The 27,876-nt window shown below is 38.5% G+C and overlaps 2 protein-coding genes and 2 non-coding genes across 4 annotated transcripts in view; 3 read left to right on the top strand and 1 right to left on the bottom strand.

Annotated features, from left to right (window-relative positions):
• The window catches only part of kpna4 (karyopherin alpha 4 (importin alpha 3)), a 408,827-nt gene that overhangs the window by 329,522 nt on the left and 51,429 nt on the right, over positions 1-27,876 (bottom strand). The window lies entirely within an intron of this gene.
• smc4 (structural maintenance of chromosomes 4) overlaps positions 1-27,876 on the top strand; it is a 38,901-nt gene that overhangs the window by 8,933 nt on the left and 2,092 nt on the right. Inside the window, exons 6-22 of the mRNA NM_173253.2 lie at positions 3,809-3,973; positions 5,465-5,592; positions 7,928-8,068; positions 8,676-8,826; positions 9,389-9,553; positions 11,231-11,464; positions 11,583-11,768; positions 13,387-13,548; positions 14,764-14,989; positions 15,087-15,166; positions 16,581-16,733; positions 17,604-17,730; positions 20,477-20,666; positions 22,574-22,718; positions 23,210-23,383; positions 25,152-25,334; positions 27,032-27,264. Coding sequence (NP_775360.2) covers positions 3,809-3,973; positions 5,465-5,592; positions 7,928-8,068; positions 8,676-8,826; positions 9,389-9,553; positions 11,231-11,464; positions 11,583-11,768; positions 13,387-13,548; positions 14,764-14,989; positions 15,087-15,166; positions 16,581-16,733; positions 17,604-17,730; positions 20,477-20,666; positions 22,574-22,718; positions 23,210-23,383; positions 25,152-25,334; positions 27,032-27,264 — 2,843 coding nt within the window. The remainder of the gene's footprint in view (positions 1-3,808; positions 3,974-5,464; positions 5,593-7,927; positions 8,069-8,675; positions 8,827-9,388; positions 9,554-11,230; positions 11,465-11,582; positions 11,769-13,386; positions 13,549-14,763; positions 14,990-15,086; positions 15,167-16,580; positions 16,734-17,603; positions 17,731-20,476; positions 20,667-22,573; positions 22,719-23,209; positions 23,384-25,151; positions 25,335-27,031; positions 27,265-27,876) is intronic.
• mir15c (microRNA 15c) lies at positions 524-606 on the top strand. Its single transcript, NR_030516.1, has one exon. It is a non-coding gene; the product is annotated as a microRNA 15c (primary transcript).
• mir16a (microRNA 16a) lies at positions 695-781 on the top strand. Its single transcript, NR_030006.1, has one exon. It is a non-coding gene; the product is annotated as a microRNA 16a (primary transcript).

Below are 27,876 nucleotides of genomic sequence, written 5' to 3' on the forward strand. Positions count from 1 at the left end.
CACATCCATAAGTATCTGCTTGTCCGTCGCGGCAGTTTTTGACTGTTTGGTGCCATCTTGTGATTAAATAATATGTCTGTTAGTATATGCTCCATTCAGCCAGTTTAGTTTGTCAGCTTTGTATTTTAGATCTTTGGCTCCATCTTGTGACTGAATAATGTACAGGTTAGTGTATACTCCATTCAGCCAGTTTTGTGTCTGTCAGCTTTGCGTTTTATTAAAGATATAATAAACTATTATGACTTAGAACAATTTTTTGCCTATTTTTTATGTTTTGTGGCAAGTAGTGTGTAATAAGCAGGGTAAACTACATTCAGGACGGTTGTTTTCTCAGAATAAACCCTTCAGTCTTATACAACAATGCTGCGCTTTGCTTGATAAACCTGTTGAGCTTTATTCTATGATAACAACCTCCTTGATGTTATTTATCACTAGCATAATCCACCACATTCTTCCATCACTGCTGTTGGCCTCTTGTGTTTTCTGGAGAGTCATGAACAGGCTAAATGGTGGATGAAATCAACCTTAGACCGCTAAAGCAGCGCGTCATGGTTTTCAACATTAGAGAAGGTGCAAGCCATCATTTGCTGCTCTAGAGTTTTAAGGCATTCTCCTACACTAAACCTGACACTTGCTTGAGGTTTGTAAACATGGGCTGTCCGAAAAGGTCAGAGGTCAACATCTGTTCATTCTACCTTCCTCGCTTTAGCAGCACGTAAATATTGGTGTGTTATAGTCAAGGCCAACCCCAATATTATGTGTGCTGCTTCAGTAAGGCAGGAGCGAGCCTCCTTTCACTTCCTGTACATCATTATTCACTTTGGTCAATCACATTTCCTGTGTGCTGGTGCACAAATAAAAATAAATCTGTTTTGTTCTTGTTTGTTTTGAACTGTGCATACAATTTAATGCTACATCGGTTTCATTCTGCACTTGCAAAAATATAGATTTTCTGGCTTAAAGGTTTTGTCTGGTTCATAGTCTAAATATTATTTAAAAATTCCTTAAATCAAGAAGCATGAGCAGAAAAACAATTAAAATTTAAGTTTCTCCTTTATAAAAAAAAAGGCAAAATAATCTGCCAATACAGTGAGCAGAATTAACCCGTTTTATATTATTTGGCTTTTTTTATTTTATTTTTTTACTTGTGCATTCAGATGTTGATGAGTTGTTATAAAATATATATACATCTGTCATGCGTTGCCACTTGTTTCATCCAGTTAGACTTGGGTGTTTGTTCATAACTATTGTTTGTTTATGCAGGTTACATTTCTATCATTATTATGACATTAGCATGTGGCTGTTAATCTAGATCCTAGGTGTCAAACTCAGTTCCAAAAGGGCCGCAGCTCTGCACAGTTTAGTTACAACCCTAATTAAACACACCTGATCAAACTAATTGAGTCCTTCAGGCTTGTTTGAAACCTACAGGTAAGTGTGTTGGAGCAGGGTTGGAACTAAACTGTGCAGGGCTTCGGCCCTCCAGGAATTGAGTTTGACACCCCTGATCTAGATGTTTATTTGGGAATCTGGCATGTTTTTCCCTTTAGCATGGTTCGTTTGGGCACATGTGAACGACACAATCGTGCTCAGATCTAGGGCTGTGCGATTTGGGGGAAAATATCTAATTGCGTTTTTATTTATTTATAGACCGATTGTGATTTTTGATTTGCGATTTATTTTTGTGGTCAAGCTTCAGCTCAATATTCTGTATCGTAGCATAAAATGCAATCAGTTAAAGGAACTGAAAAAATATACACTTCATCTTTTATTTAGAAAAGAATTAAACACTAATTTTCCTCTAGAGCAAACAGTAGTGAGTTATGACATTAGTTATCTCCTGGTGTCTTCGTGATATTTCTTCATACAGTGTAACCACTGCAAACAACTCTGAAATTGTACTTTGCTTTTGCTAGCTACTAGATTAAGTGTCACTGGCAATACTTTGTTTACTTTTTAGCAAGTCACTCTTCATAAAGCCGAATGTGGTGCTTTTTTTTAGGTGCTGGTTGTCGTATTTCGTCGTGCTGTGTCAACAATTCTGCAACCGCTCTTACAAATGACCTGTTTTTATTCAGTGTCTGACTTTGAAACCAAAAAAACCCAGATTAATGATGTGCGTTTTTTCTTTGATAGTAATTTGTCTATTACTGCTTCTGAAGCGGCAGATGCACCATCCCACTTGTTCGCGCTTTCCTGTTTGTTTCTATTATTGTAGGCTTTCCACATAGTTCGGTCGCGCAATTCAGATTGAACAGAACAAAAGTGTGCTCACTCAATTGGCTAGTGATACCGCAGTGTTTCCTCTAGGATTTTTTCCAGCTGTGGCGGCAGGTCTTTTTTTACACAGATCTACCAACTACCTGTGGCGTTATTTCAATGACATGTCGTGAACGCAGTATTAAGTCGAGATCGCATCTATGTAATGGCCTACGAGCACCAGTCAGTCAGCACGTAACCTTAAAGGGTTAAACAAATGTCGCACATCACTACTACGGTTACAGAAAAGTTCACGCTGTTAAAATAGCTTTTAATACGTTTTGGTGCGATTATCACCCACTATTTTAAAAAAAAACTACAATGTTTTGAATGAAAAGCTGTAATGTAGCTGTGGCAGGATCAATTTTGGCGTTGCGCCCCGCCATTGAAGAATGAATGTAGTGGAAAACCATAGACTGTCACACACAGACGGCAGTCACACATTTACTCTCGATGGGGGAAATTATATATTACATATATATTCCAGATCACAGCGTCTTGCAACTTAGCTAATAGCAATGTTTCAAATCGCAATACAATTTCGATTAATCGCACAGCCCTACTCGGATCAGTTCCAAAACAATTGGTCTGAGATCGCCTGAATGAGGTGCTCTTGGCTTTGTTGAAATAAACTCTGAAGCGTTTCGGTTGAGGTGAAAAAGCAATACGATCCAACAAACCAGGCTATATCAGTGTATTATGGATCTGTAATGGGCATACTGATAGAATGATGAGTGAGATATCACTACCGGCAAAAGTGTGTTTTATGTAAAATACGAAAGTGAAAGCATGCCGTCTAACTGAATAGCTCAGACTGAACTATTCAAAAATATATATGATATCATTAGCATTTTGGTTAACGCGACTTCTGATATTAAATCTATATAGACCATTTCAATGTGGTCATGTCACTGGCCAATAAACATTTCTTGCTTGTTATCAAACTATTTCATAGCTGTAATGAGGCAATTCAATCGTAATTTAATGTTAAATTAGCTCTCTAACTTTATTTATCTGTATGTGGCTCTTTTGATACTCGCACGCTATGGAAATTAAAAATGTAAAACAGGAAGTACATTGAGAACATTGTTTTTGTTTACATACCGCAAAATTATCTATATGTTAGAACTCTTTACAATAGAAATGAGGCTCTGTATGAGAAATTCTTACCTCTGATTTATATCTGGTGATGACGATGTCTGTGGGAGTCGCCATTCAAAATAAAATCGTACCTTTTCACTTATAATGTCTCATTTTTTCATTGTTTAAAATAAGGATGTATGACAGCTGAGTTGAATCCTGTAAAATAAAGCAAGCTCTGACCCATTTAAGGATTGTTTACTCGCATGTGAATTGTTTGATCTATTTTGGTCCATTTACAAAGCGAACCACGTCAAGAACAAAACGCAACAGTGTAACAATTTTCATCCCCAGTTCAGAACAAAACAATTGATCTACAGGTGTTAAAGCAGCTTAAGTGTGTACGGAGAGGTGCGTGTGCCAGTGTGTTTGTGTAAGTGCTCTTCTGTTGTGCTGTGTAATTTGTCAGGGTGAGGTGGAGCAGATCGCCATGATGAAGCCCAAAGGTCAGACGGAGCATGATGAGGGCATGCTGGAGTACCTGGAGGACATTATCGGCTCCTGTCGTCTCAAAGAGCCCATCAACATCCTCTGTCGGCGGGTGGAGGCACTGAACGAGCAGCGAGGAGAGAAGGTACCATAATGCCTGACTGAAGACCAAACTATACTTCAGTATTGATGTATTTGCGTCCCTGTCCACATCTTATATCATGTGTATTAGGGCTGCACGATATTGGAAAAATCTGACTTTGTGATATTTCATTTTTCTGCAAATTTTTTATCTTTATTTTTATTTTTTATGTTTTGTGACTTGAGTGCAATTTCAGTCGATGCCATTTGGAATTAACCCAATAGTTTAGATTGATTGGAATAATCTTGTAGTGAAGTGAACCCAATAAATTGCATGTCTAAATAAACCGGATGAAAGTAAAAAAATGTAGTGCTTTACAGTTTTCTGAAGAGTCAAACAGTAGTCAGCTATTTGGGTGCACTATTTGCTGATCAACTATTATCTCGACTCGGCAATGCAGATTCTGCCATGTGACTATTGTGAATGCACACATTGGCATATCGATGCTGAATCGGTGTATTATGCAGCTCCAAGTTGTATATTTTCCAATACAGTTCCAATAGTTCAGCTCAGATCTGGAAAATAAAATAAACCGTTTAAAATTGGACTTCAGACTCAAAACCAACACACATCAGGGATTCGGCATCTACATTTAATAATGTTAAAGAGGTTTAATATGTATTAAATAGACTGTAAACCTTACCATTTCACTGGAGAGCAGTGAGTGCATATTCTGTGCTTCTGAATGTCTGGATTTAAATGTTTCCATCGTGTTTCGTCTGGTGCAAACATCCAAATTGCTCATCACTGCAAATCTCATCGCATAGCGTGTTGTTAGGACATGGGGTTACAATATAACCTGCTCACCTAATGTTTACACATGTAATATTTTTAATCATTTGCTAATCTAAAACCACCTCGTGTGAAACTCTGAATCTGGGTCTCATTTCAGTGTCTGCTACTGTCCACCTGTGGATGCATTTTGGTCAGGGGCGCATGTTTTGAGAGCCTTGCTGATTAAATAAATGAAATACACCATGTTCCACCAAGGCAGAATATGAAATATAATTGGCTAAACTGGCAGTGGGCGGGTTAAAAGAACCAAAATAAAGTTGTATAACGCTCAAAGCAGAATATCTGACTTTAGCATTGTTTTCAGATAAACAAGCATGTTCCTGAAATATTTGCAAACATATTATGGTGTTTTTATGCTTTAGAAGAGTCAAAAACTTACATACAGCACCTTTAAACAAATGTTTACCTTGTTTTTGGTCAGATTTATTGGTGCAAGTTGGTAAAGTTAAATTGGTTCATCTTAACAATTTAAGTGAGCAACATTTTTAGTGTATACAAAGTTTAAAGTAATGTTTTTAATTAGTTTGACTCATTTTTAAATTGAGATGACTAAAATTGATTCAATAAAAAAAAATAAGGCAGGTAGATTTTAGTTTTTTCTTGAAGTTCCTTGATCCCTGTTTATGCAAGAACATGTACTGCTCATGCACTCTATGAATTATTGACTGTGTATTAAATGTGTCCTGTGTGTGTTCACAGCTGAATCGAGTGAAGATGGTGGAGAAAGAGAAGAGCGCTCTGGAGGGAGAGAAGAATAAAGCTGTGGATTTTCTCAGCTTAGAGAATGACATCTTTAAGAAGAGGAACCTCCTCTGTCACTTCTATGTGTAAGAGACAATCACACTGACGTTAAACTTGGCTCCGTGTATGTATGCAGCTGAATAGCCATTTGCTAGAGATGCTACTAGAGACGGGAAGCAAATAATTTTTGGCATGACTGGTGATTTGCGTGCTCACGCTCACAGCCGCAAACAATGTCATCTGCCTGAAACTGAAACTATGATCGCGATTTGCAGACACAACCACCACGAAAATGTTTGGCGTGACAAATTTAATCATAAATGTCCAATAAGCTCTGCTCCAATTTAAGAAACATCTCCAGTATGCAATGAAAGTTACTGGTTGCCAAATCAGTTTCTTCAGGATTTCTTTTTTTTTATTCAGTAAAAGAAAAGCAACTCATAACAGTTGAGGATATAATAGAAGCCAAATTTTGGGATGAACTCTGTAGTTTTCCTCAAACTTGTCCTAACATTTGTCCTAAACCATTTGGCATCATAGATGAAATAAAGTAAAACAATTCATTAAATATTAGACAGTTTGATTTATAGTCAGAAAACAGTGTTGAGGAGAACGAGAATCCCTCGCTGCAACATTATTGGTTTTATTAACAAAGCTTATGTCATGTAAATGCTTTTAGTAATTACAGTATTTTAGTTAATGGTTTAGCAATTACAGTGCTCAACATAAATGAGCACACCTCATTTAAAAAAACAGATATTTTTATCCATTTATCAGTGAATATAGATCATATTTTGGTGCATTTGAACAAAACAGATTTATTAAATGGATGTATTTATTAAAATGATATTTTAGTCACTGCACATCTTCAAAAATAGAAAGATAACACAATAAAAATCGTGTAAAATGTTGAAAAACGAATAAAAAATGTAAAAAATTTTATACATTCTGTTGAATTTTTTTACCAACACTTTTTTTCACTGACTAAATTTGTATGTACTAATATGGGTGAGTGTGACGTAACCGTTTTTCCCCTTCACCGGAATTGAAGGGTTGCCATGTCCAAAAACAGAGGCTGCTAAAACTGCTGTCACACGCATTAACCACAGCTCATAACATATGATGGAATAGCACTTTAGAAATGCTTAAAGCCATAATCACCGTAAACACTAATTGAATTAAGACTTGTGGACTATTCCTATTTCTGTCGCATTATTGAAGTGCAGTACATGCATGTAATCGATATAAACTATTACCATTGTGTAGGAGTTTTAGCTGCTTTTTGCGACAAGCCATACACACTCCGCTGTTAGACACTTCTCTGCACCCATTGAGGACACATCCTCTCCGAGCACACGCACACAGTGAGCTCAAGGAGACACATACACCCGTCGTCGTCATTATCAACACGCGCTTATGCTGTCCGGAAAAAAACGGAAGCTGTTGCTGAATGAAAGTGAAACTGCTGAAAAATTAAAACCAAAACTGACATGATTACAAAATCAATTTGTGCAAGGGAGTTCAATCCTCATGTGAAATTGTACAGGGAAGAAGCCAGTCGGTAGAGTTTATAGCTAAATGTTGTTGCTAAATATGTCCTTTATGGCACCATTCATTAAAATGAATGTAAAATAACATTTAATTACAAGTTGATTTTAAAAAAAAACTCCTGAATTGTTTTATATTTCGTGAATGTAATTGTAATGATTTTTTTCCTTCATTTGAATAAAAATTTATTCTCCATTCATATATTTAGCAGTGTTTGCATGTCATTTACTACATAGAAATAATTAAAGTTGAAGTAAAATAACATTAATTACAAGTTGATTTAAAAAAGCACATAAATAGCTTTGCAATTTGCTTTTTTTTTTTTTGTTTTTTTGAATAAAATATTTTGTATTCGTAAGTAAGGTCTGGTCACACCCCTAATGCACATGTAACCCTGCCGGTCCTACACCACCCAACCCGCTCCGAGCTGGGATCAAACCGGCAACCTTCCGCATGGGAGTCGGTTGCTCTAACAAGGAGGCTAAAGACAATGCCCCTCGCAACTGTAGCTAGAGCACCTTTAGAGGTCAGATGAGTGAGGTTTACCTGCACAGCACCTTCTAGCTGGCCACCATTACACTCACATATAATATTGTAAAGCTTCCTGATTAGCAATATATTAGGAAGACTTTCTAAATAGAAATATTAATTTAAATGAGAGATTTGTGAGAGTGAACTCGTATACGTTGAGCACTGTATATTAAGCCATGGGAATTTGCAGTTCATGTTAGAAGTCTTCAAGATCAAACTCTTATTTCATACCATGAGCAAAATATTGAGTTGCTGCTTTCTGTTGGGTACATGCAGAAGAGATATTTAGAGTGTGTGTGTGTGTGTGTGTGTGTGTGTGTGTTTGTGTGCGTCTGTTTGCAGTCATGATCTGCAGAGCCGTGTGTCCGTGAAAGAAGCTGAGAAACAGCAGATTCAGGAGGACACAAAAGATCTGAGTGACAAAAGCAGCCAGCTGACTGAAGAAATGAAGAGCAAAAACGAGGACCTGAAGGCTGTGGAGAAGTGAGAAACTCTTTTAGCTAAAAACCTTGAATTATGTGTGTTTAACATGTTAGCCCAAACACTGCTCCTCAGACGTTTATATTATTGTATATAGGGTTGGCAAATGTATTAAGAATTGGTATTGACCGGGTGCTAACTTTTAAGTCTGTACTTAAACACCAGTGATTGGCCATTTGTGTTCACATGCTCAACAGAAATGACTGTGATTGGCTGTAAAGGTCATTAGTTCACTGCTGTTCGTTGAGTTTAAATAGACACACGGTCACTGGAGTGTTTTAAAGCCACATAGATAAGTTGATTGATCAGCGGATCGCTTGTATGTCGGCTCATAAACAGACCAGCTGATTGACACAGCTTTGAAACACTCCAATGCTTATGTATCTGTGTTTACACTTGGTGAACCTTCACAGTCGTTTCTGTTGAGCATGTGAACACAATAGGCAATCGGTGGTGTTCAGGAACAAGCTCAACAGCGCTCAAATGTTAGCGGGAAATGGAGGTTTTTAAAATACCACTACTGATTGGTAACAAACTCCATACTTTGACAATCCTACTTGTATAGTTTCATAATTCAGGTATTTTGTGAATGTTGTTTTTCCTGCTAAAGAAAATTGACCAAGCTGACCAAGTACATCGAGAGCCAGAAGGAGAAGTTCACCCAGCTTGACCTGCAGGATGTGGAGGTGCGCGAGAAGCTCAAACACACCAAGAGCAAAACCAAGAAACTGCAGAAACAGCTTCAGAAAGACCAGGAGAAGGTGAGACTTTATGATGACCACAATCCATGGTCTTGCAATACGAAATGGAGTCAGATCCAGATTGAATACCCTGATGGTCCATATCCGGAACAGAGTCTGGACTTTGAGAAGCCCTGCACTAGAGTGTTTATCATGCACATACAGTTGAATTCATAATTATTCACCCTCCTGTGAATTTTTTGTTTTCATTCTCAAATATTATCTCAAAATAATATTAAAGCCATTTTAAGGTCAATATTATTTGCCCCCTTAAGCAATATTTGTCTTGGATTGTCTCCAGAACAAACCACTGTTATACAATGACTTGCCTAATTACCCTAACTTTACCCTAATTACCCTAGTGAAGCCTTTAAATGTCACTTTAAGCTGAACACTAGTGTCTTGAAGAATATCTAGTCTAATATTATGTGCTGTCATCATGACAAAGAAAATAAATCAGTTATTAGAGATGAGTTACTAAACTATTATAATTTGAAATGTTGAAGAAATCTGCTATAGGTTAAACAGAAATTCGGGGAAAATACACAGCAGGCTAATACTTGTGTATTTGTTATGTGTGCAGTTGGAGGAGGTGCGGGGTGTTCCTGCGAGCAGCGAGAAGATCATCACTGAGGCATCCGCTCAGAAGGAGGAGCTGGAGAAAAAGAAGCTACTAGAGGAGCAGAAGTTAGCAGAGGTGATGGAGAGCCTGAAGGAGGAGACCAAAGGCCTACAGGAAGATAAAGAGGTAACAGGATAACGATAGAGCTAAAATGTCATTTCCGAGATGTTCAAATTGCATTCTTGTTCTGTATTAAATCGATAATGAGCTAGTCTTTAACAGCTGATCGCTCTCTAGGCTATTGTTTAACAGCAGACGGCGCTCTAGGCTAGATTATAACGGCAGATGGTGCTCTAGGCTAGTGTTTAACAGCACATGGTGCTGTAGGCTAGGTTATAACAGCAGATGACGCTCTAGGCTAGATTATAACAGCAGACGGCGCTCTAGGCTAGTGTTTAACAGCAGATGGCGCGCTAGGCTAGTGTTTTACAGCAGATGGCGCTCTAGGCTAGTGTTTTTTAACAGCAGACAGTGCTCTAGGCTAGTGTTTAACAGCAGACGGTGCTCTAGGCTAAATTATAACAGCAGACGACGCTCTAGGCTAGTGTTTAACACCAGATGGCGCTCTAGGCTAGTTTTTACCAGCAGACGGTGCTCTAGGCTAGTGTTTAACAGCAGACGGTGCTCTAGGCTAAATTATAACAGCAGACGACGCTCTAGGCTAGTGTTTAACACCAGATGGCGCTCTAGGCTAGTTTTTAACAGCAGACGGTGCTCTAGGCTAGTGTTTAACACCAGATGGCGCTCTAGGCTAGTGTTTAACAGCAGACGGTGCTCCAGGCTAGTGTTTTTTTAACAGCAGACAGTGCTCTAGGCTAGTGTTTAACAGCAGATGGTGCTCTAGGCTAAATTATAACAGCAGACGGTGCTCTAGGCTAGTGTTTAACACCAGATGGCGCTCTAGGCTAGTTTTTAACAGCAGACAGTGCTCTAGGCTAATGTTTAACACCAGATGGCGCTCTAGGCTAGTGTTTAACACCAGATGGCGCTCTAGGCTAGTTTTTAACAGCAGACGGTGCTCTAGGCTAGTGTTTAACACCAAATGGCGCTCTAGGCTAGTGTTTAACAGCAGACGGTGCTCTAGGCTAGTGTTTTTTTAACAGCAGACAGTGCTCTAGGCTAGTGTTTAACAGCAGACGGTGCTCTAGGCTAAATTATAACAGCAGACGGTGCTCTAGGCTAGTGTTTAACACCAGATGGCGCTCTAGGCTAGTGTTTAACACCAGATGGCGCTGTAGGCTAGTTTTTAACAGCAGACAGTGCTCTAGGCTAGTGTTTAACAGCAGACGGTGCTCTAGGCTAAATTATAACAGCAGACGACGCTCTAGGCTAGTGTTTAACACCAGATGGCGCTCTAGGCTAGTTTTTAACAGCAGACGGTGCTCTAGGCTAGTGTTTAACACCAGATGGCGCTCTAGGCTAGTGTTTAACAGCAGACTGTGCTCTAGGCTAGTGTTTTTTTAACAGCAGACAGTGCTCTAGGCTAGTGTTTAACAGCAGACGGTGCTTTAGGCTAAATTATAACAGCAGACGGTGCTCTAGGCTAGTGTTTAACACCAGATGGCACTCTAGGCTAGTTTTTAACAGCAGACAGTGCTCTAGGCTAATGTTTAACACCAGATGGCGCTCTAGGCTAGTGTTTAACACCAGATGGCGCTCTTGGCTAGTTTTTAACAGCAGACGGCGCTCTAGGCTAGATTATAACAGCAGACGGTGCTCTTATTAGAACATTTGCCTTCATTGTAAATCTGGAAAAGATTGAGCTCTCAGTCTTGCTTGTGTGTGTGTGTGGTGCTCCTGCAGAAAAAAGAGAAGGAGCTGCTGGAGTTAAGTAAGTCGGTGAACGAGACTCGCTCACGGATGGATGTGGCGCAATCAGAGCTGGACATCTACCTGAGTCAGCACAACACCGCTATAAACCAGCTCAACCAGGCCAAAAGTGCTCTGCAGGAGACCGTAGACACGCTGAGAGAGAGGAGAGCCGCCATTAAAGACCTCCAGGTCAAAATACCAGCTCAAGAGGAGCAGCTCAAGAAGGTGAGATTGTGTGTGTGTGTGTGTGTGCGTTTTAAAACCTTGACTGCATTTTTAAACCATGGTAAACCTTGAGGCGGATTTCGTCCCATGCCTAATGTGTCTAATCTGTGTGTTGCAGGACGAGCGGGAGCTGGAGCAGATCTCCGAGCAGGACAAACAGACGCGAGCGCAGGTCGGGGACATGAGACAGAAGGTGGCTGAAGCCAAGAGCTCTCTGTCCTCCAACCGCAGCCGCAGCAAAGTGCTGGACACCCTCATGCAGCAGAAACGCTCAGGGAAGATACCTGGCATCTTGGGACGACTGGTACGTTTACTAATGTTCCGCTTCACTGGATGACATGTTTACAGTGTTAAATGTCTAACACTTTATTCACAGGGGAGTTTGTAATCATGTTATGTATATGAAGGAGATTTTCTGAATGCTTATACAGCTGTCATTCGCTCAGTTATGTCATTTTAAATCTAAAGGTGACGTTGTTTGAGACCAAGGCAACAAAACTTGTCATAAATCTTTTTTTTTTCTTAAACAATATTTCAGAAACATGATTGTCGTGAGGCCATTATAATTGTCATTAATGTTTTTTTTTCTTTCTTTTTTTTCCAGTGGAACCATAGTTTGTCATTAAAATTCAAATAAAAATAATAGTGTTAAATAATTTTATAACATTTATAAAATAGTCATAATCTCTCAAATATTTGTCATATTTAATTACCTATAATGATCAGGGAGGGTCTTTAGTAAAAGTTGATAAATCAATTTAGAGAAATATAAGGCCCTTAAAAGATATTACAAAGTCCTAAATGCTAATGCAAGGTATTAAATTTTGTGTCAGTATAATAAAGTTTGACTGAGTTTTGTCTGAATATTGGGATGCTGTGTAATTTATGAAAGCAAGTCGACATCATACTGCTTTGTTTACTGCAGTAACCAAGGGAACACCATTATTCCTGCTGTTTTAGATGCCACCTGCTGGATTAGTATTTTTATTTTGTATATGAATGTTTTAGTTTAGGATTTGCTTTACAATCAGTATTTATTAAATATACTGTAAATGAAAATGTCGCCAATGTTACCGGTTGAAACCTAAAGTGACAAAGATGAAAGTTAAAATGTATGGTATTTCACCCTCTGATTTCTGTATATACCCTGATGATATTTTAGTGACAACTTAATTTTGTAACTGTAGTTGAGGTTAATAATGATAAAGATTGTTAAAAAATTTCTGACGATCATAATGGCCTCATGACTATCATGTTTATGACTGATTTATGACAAGTACTGTTGTCTTTGTAGTGACGTCTTGACGTTACCAAGACGTCTCAAACAATGTCATCTTTGCATTTAAAATGACATAACTGAGCTAAAGACAGTTAGATAGTTCACCTCAAAATTTAATTTTACTCAGTTTTTGCTTTCCCTCAAGTGTTTTCAAACCTTTGTGAGTTTCTTTCTTCATTATATTTTACAGCAAAGCCTATGCATTTAGGCTTTCCTGTAAAATATAATGGTGACAGAAGTAATAGTGGTGGTTATTGTGGATGTGGTGGGTTTCTTAGGTTATTAAAGGTGTTTTCTGTAGCTGCTTGTTTAGCCTGCATTGATGCATTCAGTGCAAGCTGCACCATTAATCATTAAAAGATTGGGATCTCAACACCCACGCAACAAATTATAAATGGTGATTTGCAAATGTTGATTAATCTTTCGAGTCTTTAGTTTACAAACAGTCAAATACAACAGAAGTACTGCAATAAGGAATTCAAAGGACTGAAACAAGTAGATGGCATTTACATTACATTCTTAGTGACAGTTGTCAGAGGTGTGCGTGAAATCTGTGCTCTGGCATGATTATAAATGGTCATAACAGTCTTATGAACGAACATTCTCCATAAGTAAAGTGTTGCCAATATGTCTGTTCCAACAGGGTGATCTGGGAGCCATTGATGAGAAGTATGACGTCGCCATCTCCTCCAGCTGCGGCTCGCTGGACAATATTCTAGTGGACACCATTGACACCGCGCAGAAGTGCGTCACATTTCTCAAGGCCCAGAACATCGGTGTGGCCACATTCATCGGCTTAGACAAGGTAAAAAATTGACATATGGGTCATTCTTTCTAAACCTGTTCAGCTCATGTGCATTTTCACATTGCTATAATAGGTGAAATGTTTGTCATATGATGTTTCCCCAGAGTTAGATTGTGCTAGCCGTTTTTGACACTACAGGCCAGGGTCAAGTTATATAAAAGTTGTTAACCTTCAAACTAAGGGATTTCTTAACTTAAGTAAACCCTTAGTAAAACTTGGGTTGCAAGAATAAAAACCTGAGGGACAACTTAAGGAATTTATGGCTGTCATTAAGCATTTCCCTCTTTTAATGATCTAAATGTTTTCTTAATCGTAGTGACAAAGTGTTTAATAACCATTTCCCCTTGTCAAATTTAAGACACCAAAACAGCTCCCTTAAATGAGCAAATGATGCTCAAAATGTAAGCATTCTCACCGAAATAAAAAAGCTTTAGATAAGACAAAACAAACATAGATTAATACTTTAATAAAAGCATTTAATGAACACACGAATATACACAGTGTGTCAGTTACACATCTGCACAGGAGTGCATCCATATGAAACTGCAGGTTCTGCATAATCCCAGACCAGTTTTTTTAAGTTCTCTTCATACATAATGTCGAGATCGACTCCATAAGGAACGTCTTGACTCGCTTAATCGGAAGAAAATGGCAGAGTTATTACAAGACAAGCATTAGTGGTTCGTTACAATCTGTTTGAGTTACTATACCAATCACGGCATATGTTGCCATATGTTTGCAGAAATTACAGTGAAGCACTTGGGTAAGGGTAAGAGTTGTTGCAATGCTTGTATTGAAATCTCTTACATCTGGGATTTTTCCCCTCAGGGGCACCCTCGAGTTAAATTTCTTGAGGACTTTCATGCAACCAAGTACTGGTATCTACTAGCTAGTATATACTGCACCAGTTGTTTTTTATTGGAAGAACATGGCTAGAATGTTGTTAAATGTGATTTAAAATTGTGTGCAAGTGCATGAATCTTTTTAAATTAGAGACATGCACAGAAATGCGATGGATGGATAGACAGATCTCTTGGCTGCAGAAAAGAGAAATTGCCATTTTCAGGCAAATATTTGGTGCATCCCTCATATATTTAAATTAATTTTTTCCAAACCTGCAAGAGTTCAGTTTGAGCATCAGATGATTTTACCATCAGCGTGCTCTTCTTCAGTAAATTAAGTGTTCAACTGTACATGTGTGATGGTGTTGTTCAGATGAAAGTGTGGCAGCAGAGCATGGGCTCCATCTCTACCCCGGAGAACATCCCTCGTCTGTTTGATATGGTGCGCGTGAAGGATGAGAGCGTTCGTCCTGCTTTTTACTTCGCCCTGAGGGACACTTTGGTGGCTAAAGACCTGGAGCAGGCCACGCGGGTCGCCTTCCAGAAGGACAAGCGCTGGAGGGTTGTCACACTGCAGGGGCAGATCATCGAACAAGCCGGTCAGTGCTTGTGTGTCTGTCTTTCTGTCTGTGTGTGTCTCGGTGTGTAATGGTAAAGAGGATCTTGCCTCACGTTCTGTCTGCTGTTTGTCCTCAGGAACGATGACTGGAGGAGGCGGGCGGGTGATGAAGGGCAGGATGGGCTCCTCAGTCTGTGCTGATGTCACACAGGAGCAGGTCAGATCAGACGCCTGCTTCCATTCAACAGGCTCCAAACCTTATTTTACAGCTGGATGTTTCTACAATCATGCAAATTACAATCATTTTCGAGACTGTGCTTCCAGAATTTAATTTGTGATGGAAAAAATATGTTTTAATTATAATTTTCAGTGCATTCATTTGCTGAATTTTACTCATTCTGGGCTGAGAAAGCAGGAGATTCCCACAAGCATTTATTCACTGTAGTATGAAGGTGAAATGAGTAAGCAAGCACACACACACATCAAATCTGTAGTTTGAGTAGATTTCACAGTGAGTGATTTCAGCATGAATGAACACAACATGACTTCCTTCATTTGCACCGTTTTTATAAATACGAAGCACAAGGCGAGGAAAAAATTATAATTTTCATGCACTTTTTTTTGCATCTTTAAACTTTGACTGTGCAGCTACTGATATAATCATATTGATTAGTCATATCCATCTGCAAAATATTTTCAGAGTTTTTCTGCTATAGTATCAATGCACAGGGTATCTGCAGGGTCCTAAAATGTCTTAAATCTCGAAAGTTAAATTTTAGGCCTTAAAAGGTCTTAAATCTCTGGAAATATTGTGTTGTAGGTCTTAAATCATTTTTTAACAGGTTAAATTAACTTAATTTTCATTTGTTCATGTATAGCTACCCAGTCTGGCCATTAACACTCATTCATTCATTCAATTATTCATTCATTTTCTTTTCAGCTTAGTCTCTTTATTAATCTGGGATCGCCACAGCGGAATGAACCGCCATACAATCAAACTTTTAACTTTATTTAAAAATAACATTTAGTTACTTTCCTTACAGTAATTAATTTGTAAAAAGTTCTCCATTAATTTACTGCTGAAGATACTGACCTAGATGTTTTATTATTAAATTATTATTATTGTAGTTTTAAATGTATTCAATTATAATCATTTTTGATGGGGCAAGTGAAAATCGTTTCCAAGTGGGATATTCAAATAAAATCCTTAGCATTTAAGTCTAAAATTCCATTCATAATGGTCTTAAAAATGTCTTAAATTTGGTGAAACCTTGATGCATCTGTCTAATTTAAATTGTAGAATATTTCCATAGTAAGTATATCTGTGTATTATTTCTTGTATAACATTATTAGTTATCAAGTCACCTTATTCATATGCACAACACTAGCTCTATCTGTATAGATTAACACATTAACACTAACACTATATTTGCACGCTGTATTTCGTTATCTTGTACTCTACATGTGCAATGACTAAGTTAAAATCTAATCTACAAGTGTGATGCCAGATGTTTTCCTGCATTTCAGACAGCTGATAGATTTCTGCGTTGTCAGCACAAAGATAGTTGTTTGCCTTTAGGAAATTAGTTTTAGTGCATCGTTACTGGCTAAAGATCTGTGGTTGCTTGCAGCTGGATAAAATGGAGAGTGCTTTGAACAAGGAGGTGACGCAGCTGCAGGACTGCCAGAAGAGGAAAAACCAGCTGGAGGAGAAGGTGCACAAAGCCAGATGTGAGCTGAGAGACATGAAGAACACGCTGGAGAAGTACACAGCCACCATTCAGGTCAGGCAGCGCCTGTGTGACGCCGCTAAACTCAGCGCATACTGTGCAATTTTTTATCTATTTATTTTTTTTAAAGGGTTTTTCTTTTGAAAAACAAAAATTGTCCTGCCAAAGCCTTTTTTTGATCAGTATGTTAAATATATAAACACATTTAGACAAATTTCTGTCCAAGAACAAAGTCATGGCATGACTTTACACTTTAAATGGCACAGAAGTTTGCTGTCATTGTTTCAGCCTTAATGTAGATTATCGTCAGTTTTGGATTCTTAAAATTTTAAGGTTTTATATATAATAAAATGTTATTTGAGATAAATTGTCATGAACTTTATTTTAGAAAATGCCAACAATGTTTTAGAGGTTTTAAATGAACAGTGTAGCACACTTTGATTATGCGTGCGTCTTAGGTGCAGTTAAAACCACCACATCAAGCCTGTGGTTTTTTATAAAATAATTTTAAATTGTAATTAAATCAATAAATTGATCAGAAAATTCCAATTAGGTTTTTTTTTCATTATACAGCCTTTCAATCAAAGACCACAGACTTCACCCTAGAACAAGGGTGTCAAACTCAATTCCTGGAGGGCCGAAGCCCTGCACCGTTTAGTTCCAACCCTGCTCCAACACACTTACCTATTGGTTTCAAACAAGCCTGAAGGACTACATTAGTTTGATCAGGTGTGTTTAATTAGGGTTGAAACTAAACTGTGCAGAGCTGCGGCCCTTTTGCAACTGAGTTTGACACCTGTGCCCTAGAATTACAGAGATTTTCCAAATTTGGCTCAGATGGCCAAATCATGGCTGAAATTGCACAGTGTTAGCAGAATGTTACACATCAGCATGACTAACCTATGCTAACCGATGCTTTTACAGAGCCTCACAGAGCAGGAGCTTCACCTCAAGCCTCAGATCAAGGACCTGGAGGCAAACGTGATCGCCGCTGCTCCTGATAAAGCCAAGCAGAAGCAGATGGAGAAGAGTCTGGAGGCCTACAGGAAAGGTGCGGCTTTTGTTTAAGGCAGTGTTCAGCCATCAATGAAAACAGCCACTTACCCAGTAATATTATTCCAAACACACAGTAGTCAACATTTGGAGTGGTTCAAAACCTTTCTTTAAAATTGTCCAAAAAAAAAAAAAACCTAATCTTTAATTAAGACAAGTTTGAAAAACTGTTTTGATTCACCTTAAAAACCTTACTACTAAAGGCATAACTCACTGCTTGTAAAAAAAAAAAAAAGGAAAAGTTCATTTGAAGTATGTTGATGTGCGAAAACAGACAGTTTTTTGTTTTTTTTAATCTATATAACTATGTATATATATATATGTATATATGTATATATCTATGTTAAACAAATCACTATATAATTGTAGAAGTTTATATGAATAAATCTCTGAGAGGAACTCGGTGTGTGAATAAAACATGTTTGTATTTTTTTTTTATAATCAGACTTCATAAAACGTCGGCAGAGACACAAAACCCCGCCCACTAGTGACCATCTCTCCCTCATTAGCATAGGAGGGTAGTCTTGTTTTTGAATCTGCCACTATGCTGACACACAGGCGTTTGTAGCTCCGCCCTCTTCTGAAAAGAGCACAATCTCATTTGAATTTAAAGCGACAGTCACCAAAACACCACAATTAGGATCAAAGCCTAAGAGGTCAGTTTCAGAGAGTTATAAACATTGTTTTGCAATTTTAATTTAGCTTTGTTTTATTTCAATTTCATAGAGAAGCATGCAGCAATAGAAAATTGTGAACAAATGTTCATTGTTTCACATTGTGAAATTAAATCAGTGAATCATATCAAATTGTGAATTTAGTGGATCATTACTATGTTTATGTGAATTTCTGTTGTGCAGCTGTCTCTGTAGATGTAAGGAGGGCTGCTTTAGTGTTTTCTCATACATTTATTTATTTGTGACGGCCTGCCATAATACCAGAACTGCCCCAAATAGATTGAAAGTCTTTGACTTTGTCGAATAAACATGAAAACTGCACGTTTTTAGTCTTTTTCTATAATGCCTGGTAAAGTAGCATTTAAGAGCTCAGTCCTGATTACAGCAGTTATGGAGGAAACGGCTATTACTATCACTCCATGAGCACTTCCTGCGGGAAGTCAATTTATATTCACAATTAGCCGGTCTTGTTTTTTCAGACTGAAGCCCCGTTTACACTAATGTGTTTTCGTTTTAAAACGCATAAGTTTTGCTACGGTTACGCCATCCATCCATAATACGCTGGAGTTTTCAAGCGCCGAAAACGGAGCATTTTGGAAACGCTGGAGAGGCTGTCTTCATTCTGAAACACTGCTGCTCTGTCTCAGTGTGGATGGGGGAAAACGGAGGCATCTGGAAGCGGAGGCGGGGCTGCTGAGATTCACTACCTGATTGGGGCTTTTGTGTCATTGCGTATCCTTCCCCTATTCGTCAAGCCCCTATCACATGACTATAACACATGGCTTTAACGCTACCGGAAGACAGCAGACCAGCCTTCACTGTAAACAACATGGGCACAGAAATGGGAGCGTTGTTTGCACTATTGTCTGTTTTAGGCGCCATTGTGCAGTTATTTATTTGTTACGTTTAGTAACAACTCGACCTCGTCGTCTGTCCACAAAAATACCTCTTTTGCTTTCTTTGCCATCGCGTTCATTGTTCAACCGGCGTTTGTTGACTAACAATAGGCAAATGCAGAGCGAGATGCATGCTTCCTGTTAATACTAGAACGCGCATGCCCAGAGTGCGCGAATGGTCACGTGATAAACGTTTTTGGTGGCGTAGTGTGGACAGAGATATGTTCAGAAACGCTAGTGTGGACGCGGATAGTTTTTTTAAAACGCTGTTTTAAAACTAAAACGCTCTAGTGTAAACGGGGCCTGATGTGAAATTCAGCTTAAATGTTTTATCCTTAAGGGAAATGCTGACATGTGAAGTTTACAAGTCTTTGGGAAACAAAACAATGTGCTTGCTTATTTAATTTAAGCTGCAGAAGTTCAGGCCATGTCCACAACTTTTCTTTAAAAGTGTCCACACTGAGATGGCGTTTTTAGGAAACCAAAATGTATTTTTGTGAAAACGTGGATAAATTTAGTTTCCATGTTGCAGATTTTTGTGTTGCAGTGTGAAAACAGAGGATTTGGAAAATGACGCGTTTTAATTTTGGTGGACAACATTGTAAAGCAAATGTTTTGAATGCTGCTGTTGTAGTTCCTGGCCTATCCATTAATTAACCACGATCAGGCTGGAGGTTTTCAATACTAGAAGATTTTATTGAACTTGATAAAGCAGAGATGTCTGAAAACAGCCTTTCAGGATAACCTGTAGTCTCTTCTAGACAATCCTGAAGAGTCTTTTTCCTGCGCCATCTTTCTACAGATTCTCTTCCCACCTCTGTATTCTCACTTGAACTTTTGACCATCTTAGGGTCGTTTTCTGAGAGGTCTGATGTTTCATGTTAGTCTTGAGTGTTTGCATACATTGTCATGATGGTACATTTGATAATACATCACTCGTTCTCCTGAAATCCTGTCACAGATATAGCTTCATTAGCTTATTTTTAGAGAATACAAAATCTTCACTGTCCGCTTTGACAGCTAAATTAAAGATTAATGTCAGTTTGTAGATGCTCCATATTGACACTCCTCAAAGGACAGGGAATGTTCAGACCACAGTAGACACATTTCTGCTGCAATGTTTCAAAGAGTCTGTGGATTCGCACGTCTAATGCTGTGTGTTGTTTTTGTCCAGACTTTGAGGCAGCGTCCAATAAAGCAGGAAAGGTGGAGGCCGAGGTGAAGCGGCTGCACACGCTCATCGTGGACATCAACAGTCACAAGCTGAAGGCGCAGCAGGACAAACTGGACCAGATCAACACGCAGCTTGACCAGTGCTCCTCAGCCGTCACCAAAGCCCAGGTGGCCATCAAGACTGCGGGACGGTCAGTAACAAGATCCACATGTAATCAACTCATTTCCGAGTTTCTCTGCAGCAGAAGTCATCATAGTTGGTAAACAACAACAAATCATTATTTTACAAAGAAGAAAAACTCCAGGATGGTGTTATCAAGACTTTCAGAAGAAGGAAAACAATAGTGTGAGACTGATAACGGCAGCCAGAGGAGAGAATAATGTCAGATTGACTGTCCTACACACTGCATTACACAGATAACAATAAGATGCAAATATGATATAATACATACATGCAGGGCTTTACATTAACACCCGCCAAATCCGGGTAGATTTCAGCTTCGGCGGGTTAGACAGACACCTCCACTAGCCACTTTGGCTGGTTGAAAATAATTTTTAAATTGTAGTTTTCCTAAAAGCAGGGTTCGACAATATACGAATTACCCAATATGCGTGCAAATGTGATCTCAGAATCAAGAAGTAAAACAATTGTGATCACGCCAGCAGAAGAAAGCAAATGAGTACCAAATGAGAGGATGATGATCGCTCGTGCTGACAGCTGACGTGATGCTCGCGACTGCTTAACGCGTGCACGCTCCCGAATCCTGAAGCAACCGTGTCTGGTACAGGTTCTGGAAACGCAACTGTCATCGGTTCTCTTTCAAATAAACTAGACAAATAGTGATGAACATGCACCCACAGTCCTGATGCTTTCAAGAGCTTAAAATGTGTCTTTTTGTAAACGGCACCAGTTGCCTTCACTTTGAACAGATTATTAAATGGCCTAAAGTACCGTGAGCATGTGATCATGTTTCATTATCACACACGGTATGTTTCACCTGCTTTCATTTGCTTACGGTTTTATTTGCTTTTATTTTTGTTTAAATGGTTTAATTATCATTTTTTTTTACAACGTTGCTTTAATAGGAGATGAACTCTCCATCTATGTGCAGTCAACTGGTGATCCGAGAGATCTTTAGCCACGACAGATTACTGAGCATATTTTTGATACATGACAATAGTTATTTTTAAAAGTTAATTGCTTTTCTTTTTTTAAGAAATGTTTTGTTAAATAAAGTAAATACAGCTATACTTTGCTTGTTTTGACACAATAAAAATTTGTGGCTAAGAAATAATTATTGTTTTGTGTGGTTCTAGAGATAAGTTTGTACATCGTTAATTTTGAGCTCTAAAAAAAGTCATGTAAAATAAAAACTAATTGCAATAACACTGTGAAACCATGACCCATTTGCTCATGCTCATTGAGCAAGCTCATACTCGACACACAAAAAGTGAAATGAATAAGGCATGTGGACAACACAAAATTTAAATCAAGTAATTTTTATCATGTCAACGTCAAATTTACGCAAATAAAATATATTTTCCCAACAACAAAATTGTGGCTAGTCAAAATGCAGAGTGGCTAGTGACATTGGAAAACTACTAGCCACCGTGGCCGGTGATTAAAAAAAGTTAATATAAAGCCCTGCATACATGAATACAGATAAAAATACATGTTTTAAAAAAGGATTTAAGATTATGATGACCGTTAAAAGCATCACGACTTGTGAAAAGGGTCCATATATGGAGAAACAGGGTCTAGAATGAACACTCGCCAACACCGAATTAAAAGTTGATAAATAATGTGCTCATAACATTATTATTAATGCAATCCATGGCCAAGAACACAATATGGTTTAGTGCATAGTTAGTTTGCTTTTTTTATTACTATCATTTAATTACAATGATTGTTTTGAATGTACTGGCGGTCTTTAATCTGCTGTAGTGCACTGTGCTTTTATTAGCATGTAGCGATATTTAGCTTGTTTTATCAAGTTTATCGTAAATTATTTCGTATTATATCAATTATACAACTTTACTATTATACAATTTACATTTTATACTATTATAAAATATGAGTTTTGTCCGCTGTGTGCAGTAATCTGAAGAAATCAGAGGACGGTGTGAGTCGGCTGGAGCAGGAGATCAGTGAGAATGAGAAGCTGATGGAGGAGCTGACGGAGCAGCTGAAGAAACTGGAGGAGCAGGCTGGAGAAATCATGCAGTCCTACCAGCAGGCGGAGGTACTTACTGTCTGCATCCATCATACTCAACCTGACACACCACAGGGTCTCCTCAAGCCTTTACCCTCGTGTGCTGTTGAGGACTTTTTCAATTACTCTGGGTTGATTTTGAGTCTTCGTTTGGCCACGACTTTCTCTGTTTCAGCAAATGGAATGAGTTTTAGTGACATCTAATTTTGACGCATGTTTTGGGAAAATGCTTTAAAAGATTTAAACTCTGGGCCAATTTACTACCTTTTCGATATGTTGGTGGCTTCCATACTAATTATTTTTCGCACTGCAACTGATGATCAGTAAAAATGACATATTGTTCCTTTTCCCAATAAAAACCAGCAACAATCAAGAACACATGATGATATGCTGGCTTTGCAATTAATAAATGTCATTTAAATGGAAGTCAATGGGGCAAAAACAGCACCAACAAAACCAGAGGATAGGAAATTTAGCCTTGTTAAAGGATGGCACTGATTCCTGTCTGTGCATTTGTGCAGGAGGCTCTGCCCGAGGTGCAGGATCAGCATCGTGCAGTGGTGCAGGAGATCAAGGCTCTACAGGAGCAGGAGCACGCGCTGCAGAAAGAGTCTCTGAGCGTCCGGCTGAAGGTGGAGCACATCGACACAGCCATCACAGAGTGCCACAACAAGATCAAACACTGGCAGAAAGAGGTGCGTGCGTGCAGAGCTCAGAAATACCGCATTCATCACACATTCACAATAAACTTCACAGGTGAACCAACTGAATCCACTTGAGGCTGAGGAAATGTTCATTTTTAGGTGAACTATCCTGTTAACACAGATGTTTTGGTACTGCTTCAGGGCTCGAAATTAACTTCTTTGCTTGGTAGCACTGGTGCTCCTAACTTTAAAAATGTAGCCGCATCAGCCAAAATTTAGTCGCACTTATAAGCACTGTTACTACAAGTTTTATAAAAACATATTTATTGCATTTGAATTCAACACTAATCAAACAAGCAAACTATATATATATATGCAAGGGTGAGGAAAATATGTTTCAACGAAATCCCGTTATCACAAGAAAATAAATTTTTTTAACATAACTGAGTGACCAAAAGATACACGGAGCGCTCACCGGCCCTGCACACACTGCTTGACATGAATGAATCTGTTAATGATATAACTGTTCTCACGGGTCGTGTCTAATATTGCACTGTTATTTGACATATACTGTACCCTATTATATGCATACGTCATGTTAATAGCAATACTTTTATGAGTAGCGATGTTAGTTTAGTCAGTGTAAGCCCGTTTGCGATAGTGTACGTGGTGTAATTTGACATATATCTGCCACTTGCACGGCGGACAGCATCTGGCGATTACATGAAGGATTCAACAGAAGCTCTTATGCTAGATGTGGCAAACAGTTACCTGAAAACTCCATCCCACAGACTTTTCATAGCGGACTTGAAGCCAATGGAAGTCTTATCCACTCTTGGAAAAGTATAGATGGTGGATTAACATTCAGCACATGATCACTAGTAAGATGTGTCATTATTTGTAACTTTAGATGCCATGGTTTCTAAAACAAAATCTGTCAGTGTTATCTTCATTCTCATCTTCAGCGCTTTACAGTTTTCGCGGTAGTAGATCTCTGTCATCCGAAGCCAGAATGCACTGAGTGATTGACAGCTGATATTAACCGATCATTCGCGTTCAGTGCTAGAGCAGTGGTGGGCCAATAAGAAGAGCGTGAAGGCGGGGCAAGCATTACGGACTTGGATTTGTTTACAGCAGCAAGTTGACATGACAACTGTTTTAAACCATTCCTGAGCGCTGCGTTTCAAGTGCAAAGAGCTTAGAGATGCATTGTGCGTAAATGTTTCCCGAATCCGCGCATGTGGTGAACATTTTGCAGTAAAAACTGGTCGCACACAACAATTTTGAGCACTCGCAGAAATGCTCCCAAATTTATTTTGGGGTCGTATAGATGAAATTTTGGGCGCATATGCATAGATAACAATAAGATCCATAATCTATAATCCATAATCTTCCTCACTGTACCAAAAGATAACTCCCACAGACAATTGAGAATCAGAGTTGCTGCATAATCAGTTACTTGCTTTCATGTCCACTCGTAAGCCGTGTAACATTAGTTTGTCAGAGTGCTTCGTGTTTGAATTGAAAGTGATGAGCCAATTAAATCAAAATAATAGAAAAGGGTCTGAACACAAATGGTCACAAGCGAGCTGTATTAAAGCCTGTCGAAAACGGGAACCTTTTTATTAATAAATGTACCCCACCTGCTTTTAATAATATTAATAATAATAATACATTTTATTTAAAGGCTGCTTTCTGGCAGCTCAAGATTTTCTAGATTTGTCCTGTCTTCATGAGTCGGACCACGTCCGTCTCACTCTTTGTTGGGATGTTTTTCTCTTCTTGCATGACTGCCTTCCTCACGTCTTGTCTGTTTTAGGCCAGCAAGTTGTGTCTTCACCACATTGACGGAGTGCCTGCAGAAGAGCTGCCTGCCCTGAACCCAGATCAGCTGCAAGACATCGGCAATCCAGACGTCATCAAGAATGAGATCGCTCTGCTGGAGGACCGCTGCGCCAACATGAAGCCCAACCTGGGGGCTATCGCAGAGTTCAAGAAGAAGGTAAACGCTCACCCAAGTGTTTTGCTGGACAGATTGAAGTCGAATGGAATTATGACTACGCCCTGACTTGGTTTCAGTTTGATCTAATAGGCTGAACTCATGCATAGTCTTGTCATGCATAGTTGAAGCAGTTTACTTTAGTTAAATTTTTTTCAGGGCCAGTTTTATGTCTCCTGCAGGCCTAACACTATATCTATTTTTTGCTATATAATGTATTGCACTAAAATAAATTGTAATAAACAGTTTTATTGTCACTTTAAGACCATTTAATGCCAGAATGGCAATATAATATCACAATGCAAGTACATTTGTCCAAAGAGCACGCAATATTTTATTCTGAAGATTATCTAACTTCATCATAGTCATTTTAACACTTTAATAATGAGCATTGGTGTCAGAATGTGAAAACGCATGTCCTAAATAAATAATAAGTGCTTAAACTGTAAGGTAAAGAGTAACAGGGGAAGCAATATCTACTACCAGATCTATTTTTAGCTATCAGACACCCACATGAAAATATCCTATAGTAATGTATGATAAAATACTACAGTGTTTTAACCATACTGACACAGACACCTTCAATAGAGATGTTGTTGCACATCAGCTTAAATGTTGCTACAATTGGTTTTTATGTATAGGGGATATATATTGCATGGCTATGTGTTGTACGATAAGTCCTTATATTGATTATTGTGACGGGTCTAGTCCCCTCTTATATATAATTGGCCTTAAATATTGAATTTAAAATGCTAATTAAAATGCATATAAGGCACTCAATCTTGTTTTATTCACGCTTGTCTGACCTTCATATCTACACTCCTACATGTACTTTTACGGTCGTCCTTTAAGGAACAACAAGAGTGAGTTCAAATTTGCACATCCACAATGTACATTTGAGCTTTTGGTCGTGCGCTCCTTAGAAAATGTCCTACGTACGGAATGGTGGAAACGTAATATTTTAAAGTTGCACCTGAGAGCTACATCACGTTTTTGGGGGGTAAATACACTCGTTTTAAAACTCCCCTAGAACTTTTACCATTTTAAAATCTATTTAGCTGATATCTGGGTCTGGTGGGAGCACTTTTAGCTTAGCATAGCATAAGTAATTGAATTGGATTAGACCATTAGCATCTCACCGGAAAATTTCAAAAAAAGAGTTTAGATATTTTTTTCTATTTAAACTCGACTCTTCTGTAGTTACATTGTACACTAAGCCTGACTGAAAATGTAAAGTTGCTCTTTTCTAGGCTAATGTACTGTAGCTAGAAACTATATTCTTTATGTGGGATTATAATCAAGGAACTTTGCTGCCATACCATGACTACAGCAGGAGCAATGATATTACATAGTGCCTGAAAATAGTCAACTTTTTTTATTTGTTGGTTGTACACACAATGTAACTACAAGAGGAGTCTAGATTTACATAGAAAACTATAGAAACTTTTAGTCGTTTGAGTGAGATGCTAATGCTCTAATCCAATTCAATGATTATTTATGCTAAGCTAAAAGCTATAAGTGCTCCAGCCTGATTCGAAGTTTGTCTGAATGGATTCAAAAATGCTAAAACTCAACAGTTTACCTCTAGGGAACTTGTCAAATTAGCCCACATTAAAAAATAGTCTGTTTTGAGAGTGTTTGCGTTGTTTCACAATGGTCCCTCAATAACAGCTTGCATCACTGTGCATTTGTCTATGTAGGAGGAGTTGTATCTGCAGAGAGTGGCAGAGCTTGATGACATCACTACACAGAGAGACAGCTTCAAGAGGGGCTGCGAGGACCTGCGCAAACAGAGACTGCACGAGTTCATGGCGGGATTCAACATCATCACCAATAAACTGAAGGAGAACTATCAGATGCTCACGCTAGGGGGCGACGCAGAGCTGGAGCTGGTGGACAGTCTGGATCCTTTCTCTGAGGGCATCATGTTCAGGTGTGTGTTTACATTTCGTCAGCTTGGAATTATAAGGTTCTCTCTGCGTTCTGACTGATTATGAGATATTGAGCTTCAAAACTTTTGCATTCCATATAGCAAACAGTAAGTGTGTAACATATGTTCCAAATAAGAAATCTTAAAATGTTAACACCGTATAAAAAACATATCATAATGTAAATGTTGTCATTTAATAAGAATATGTCAACTCAATTTTGACAAATATGTCAGATAGAACCTTATAATTCTAAGATAATGATTTAACTACACTGATATTCACATTGAAACCAATATTAAGACATGCATCATTCTAGTCGTATAACGATATTCAGTTTGATATATTGTGATGATGAACATGCTAAATATAAATTTCCTGTGGGCACCATAAAATAGTCTGAAATGTATTTGGTAGTCTGAAGTGTAAATGGGACCTCAGCTTAGTCCCTCAGGGTTCATACGGTCTTGGAAAACCTGGAATAGTCAGGGAATTTTGACATGGCATTTTCCAGGCCTGGAAAAGTTATGGAAAAACCCACAATGTTTTGGACAAGTCATGGAAAACCGATATCTGTACACTTGAATATAGGTCATTTACTTCTTTTCTGTTCTTGG

The sequence above is a fragment of the Danio rerio genome, chromosome 15 (genome assembly GCF_049306965.1).
Source record: "Danio rerio strain Tuebingen ecotype United States chromosome 15, GRCz12tu, whole genome shotgun sequence".
In the NCBI taxonomy this organism is placed as follows: domain Eukaryota; kingdom Metazoa; phylum Chordata; class Actinopteri; order Cypriniformes; family Danionidae; genus Danio; species Danio rerio.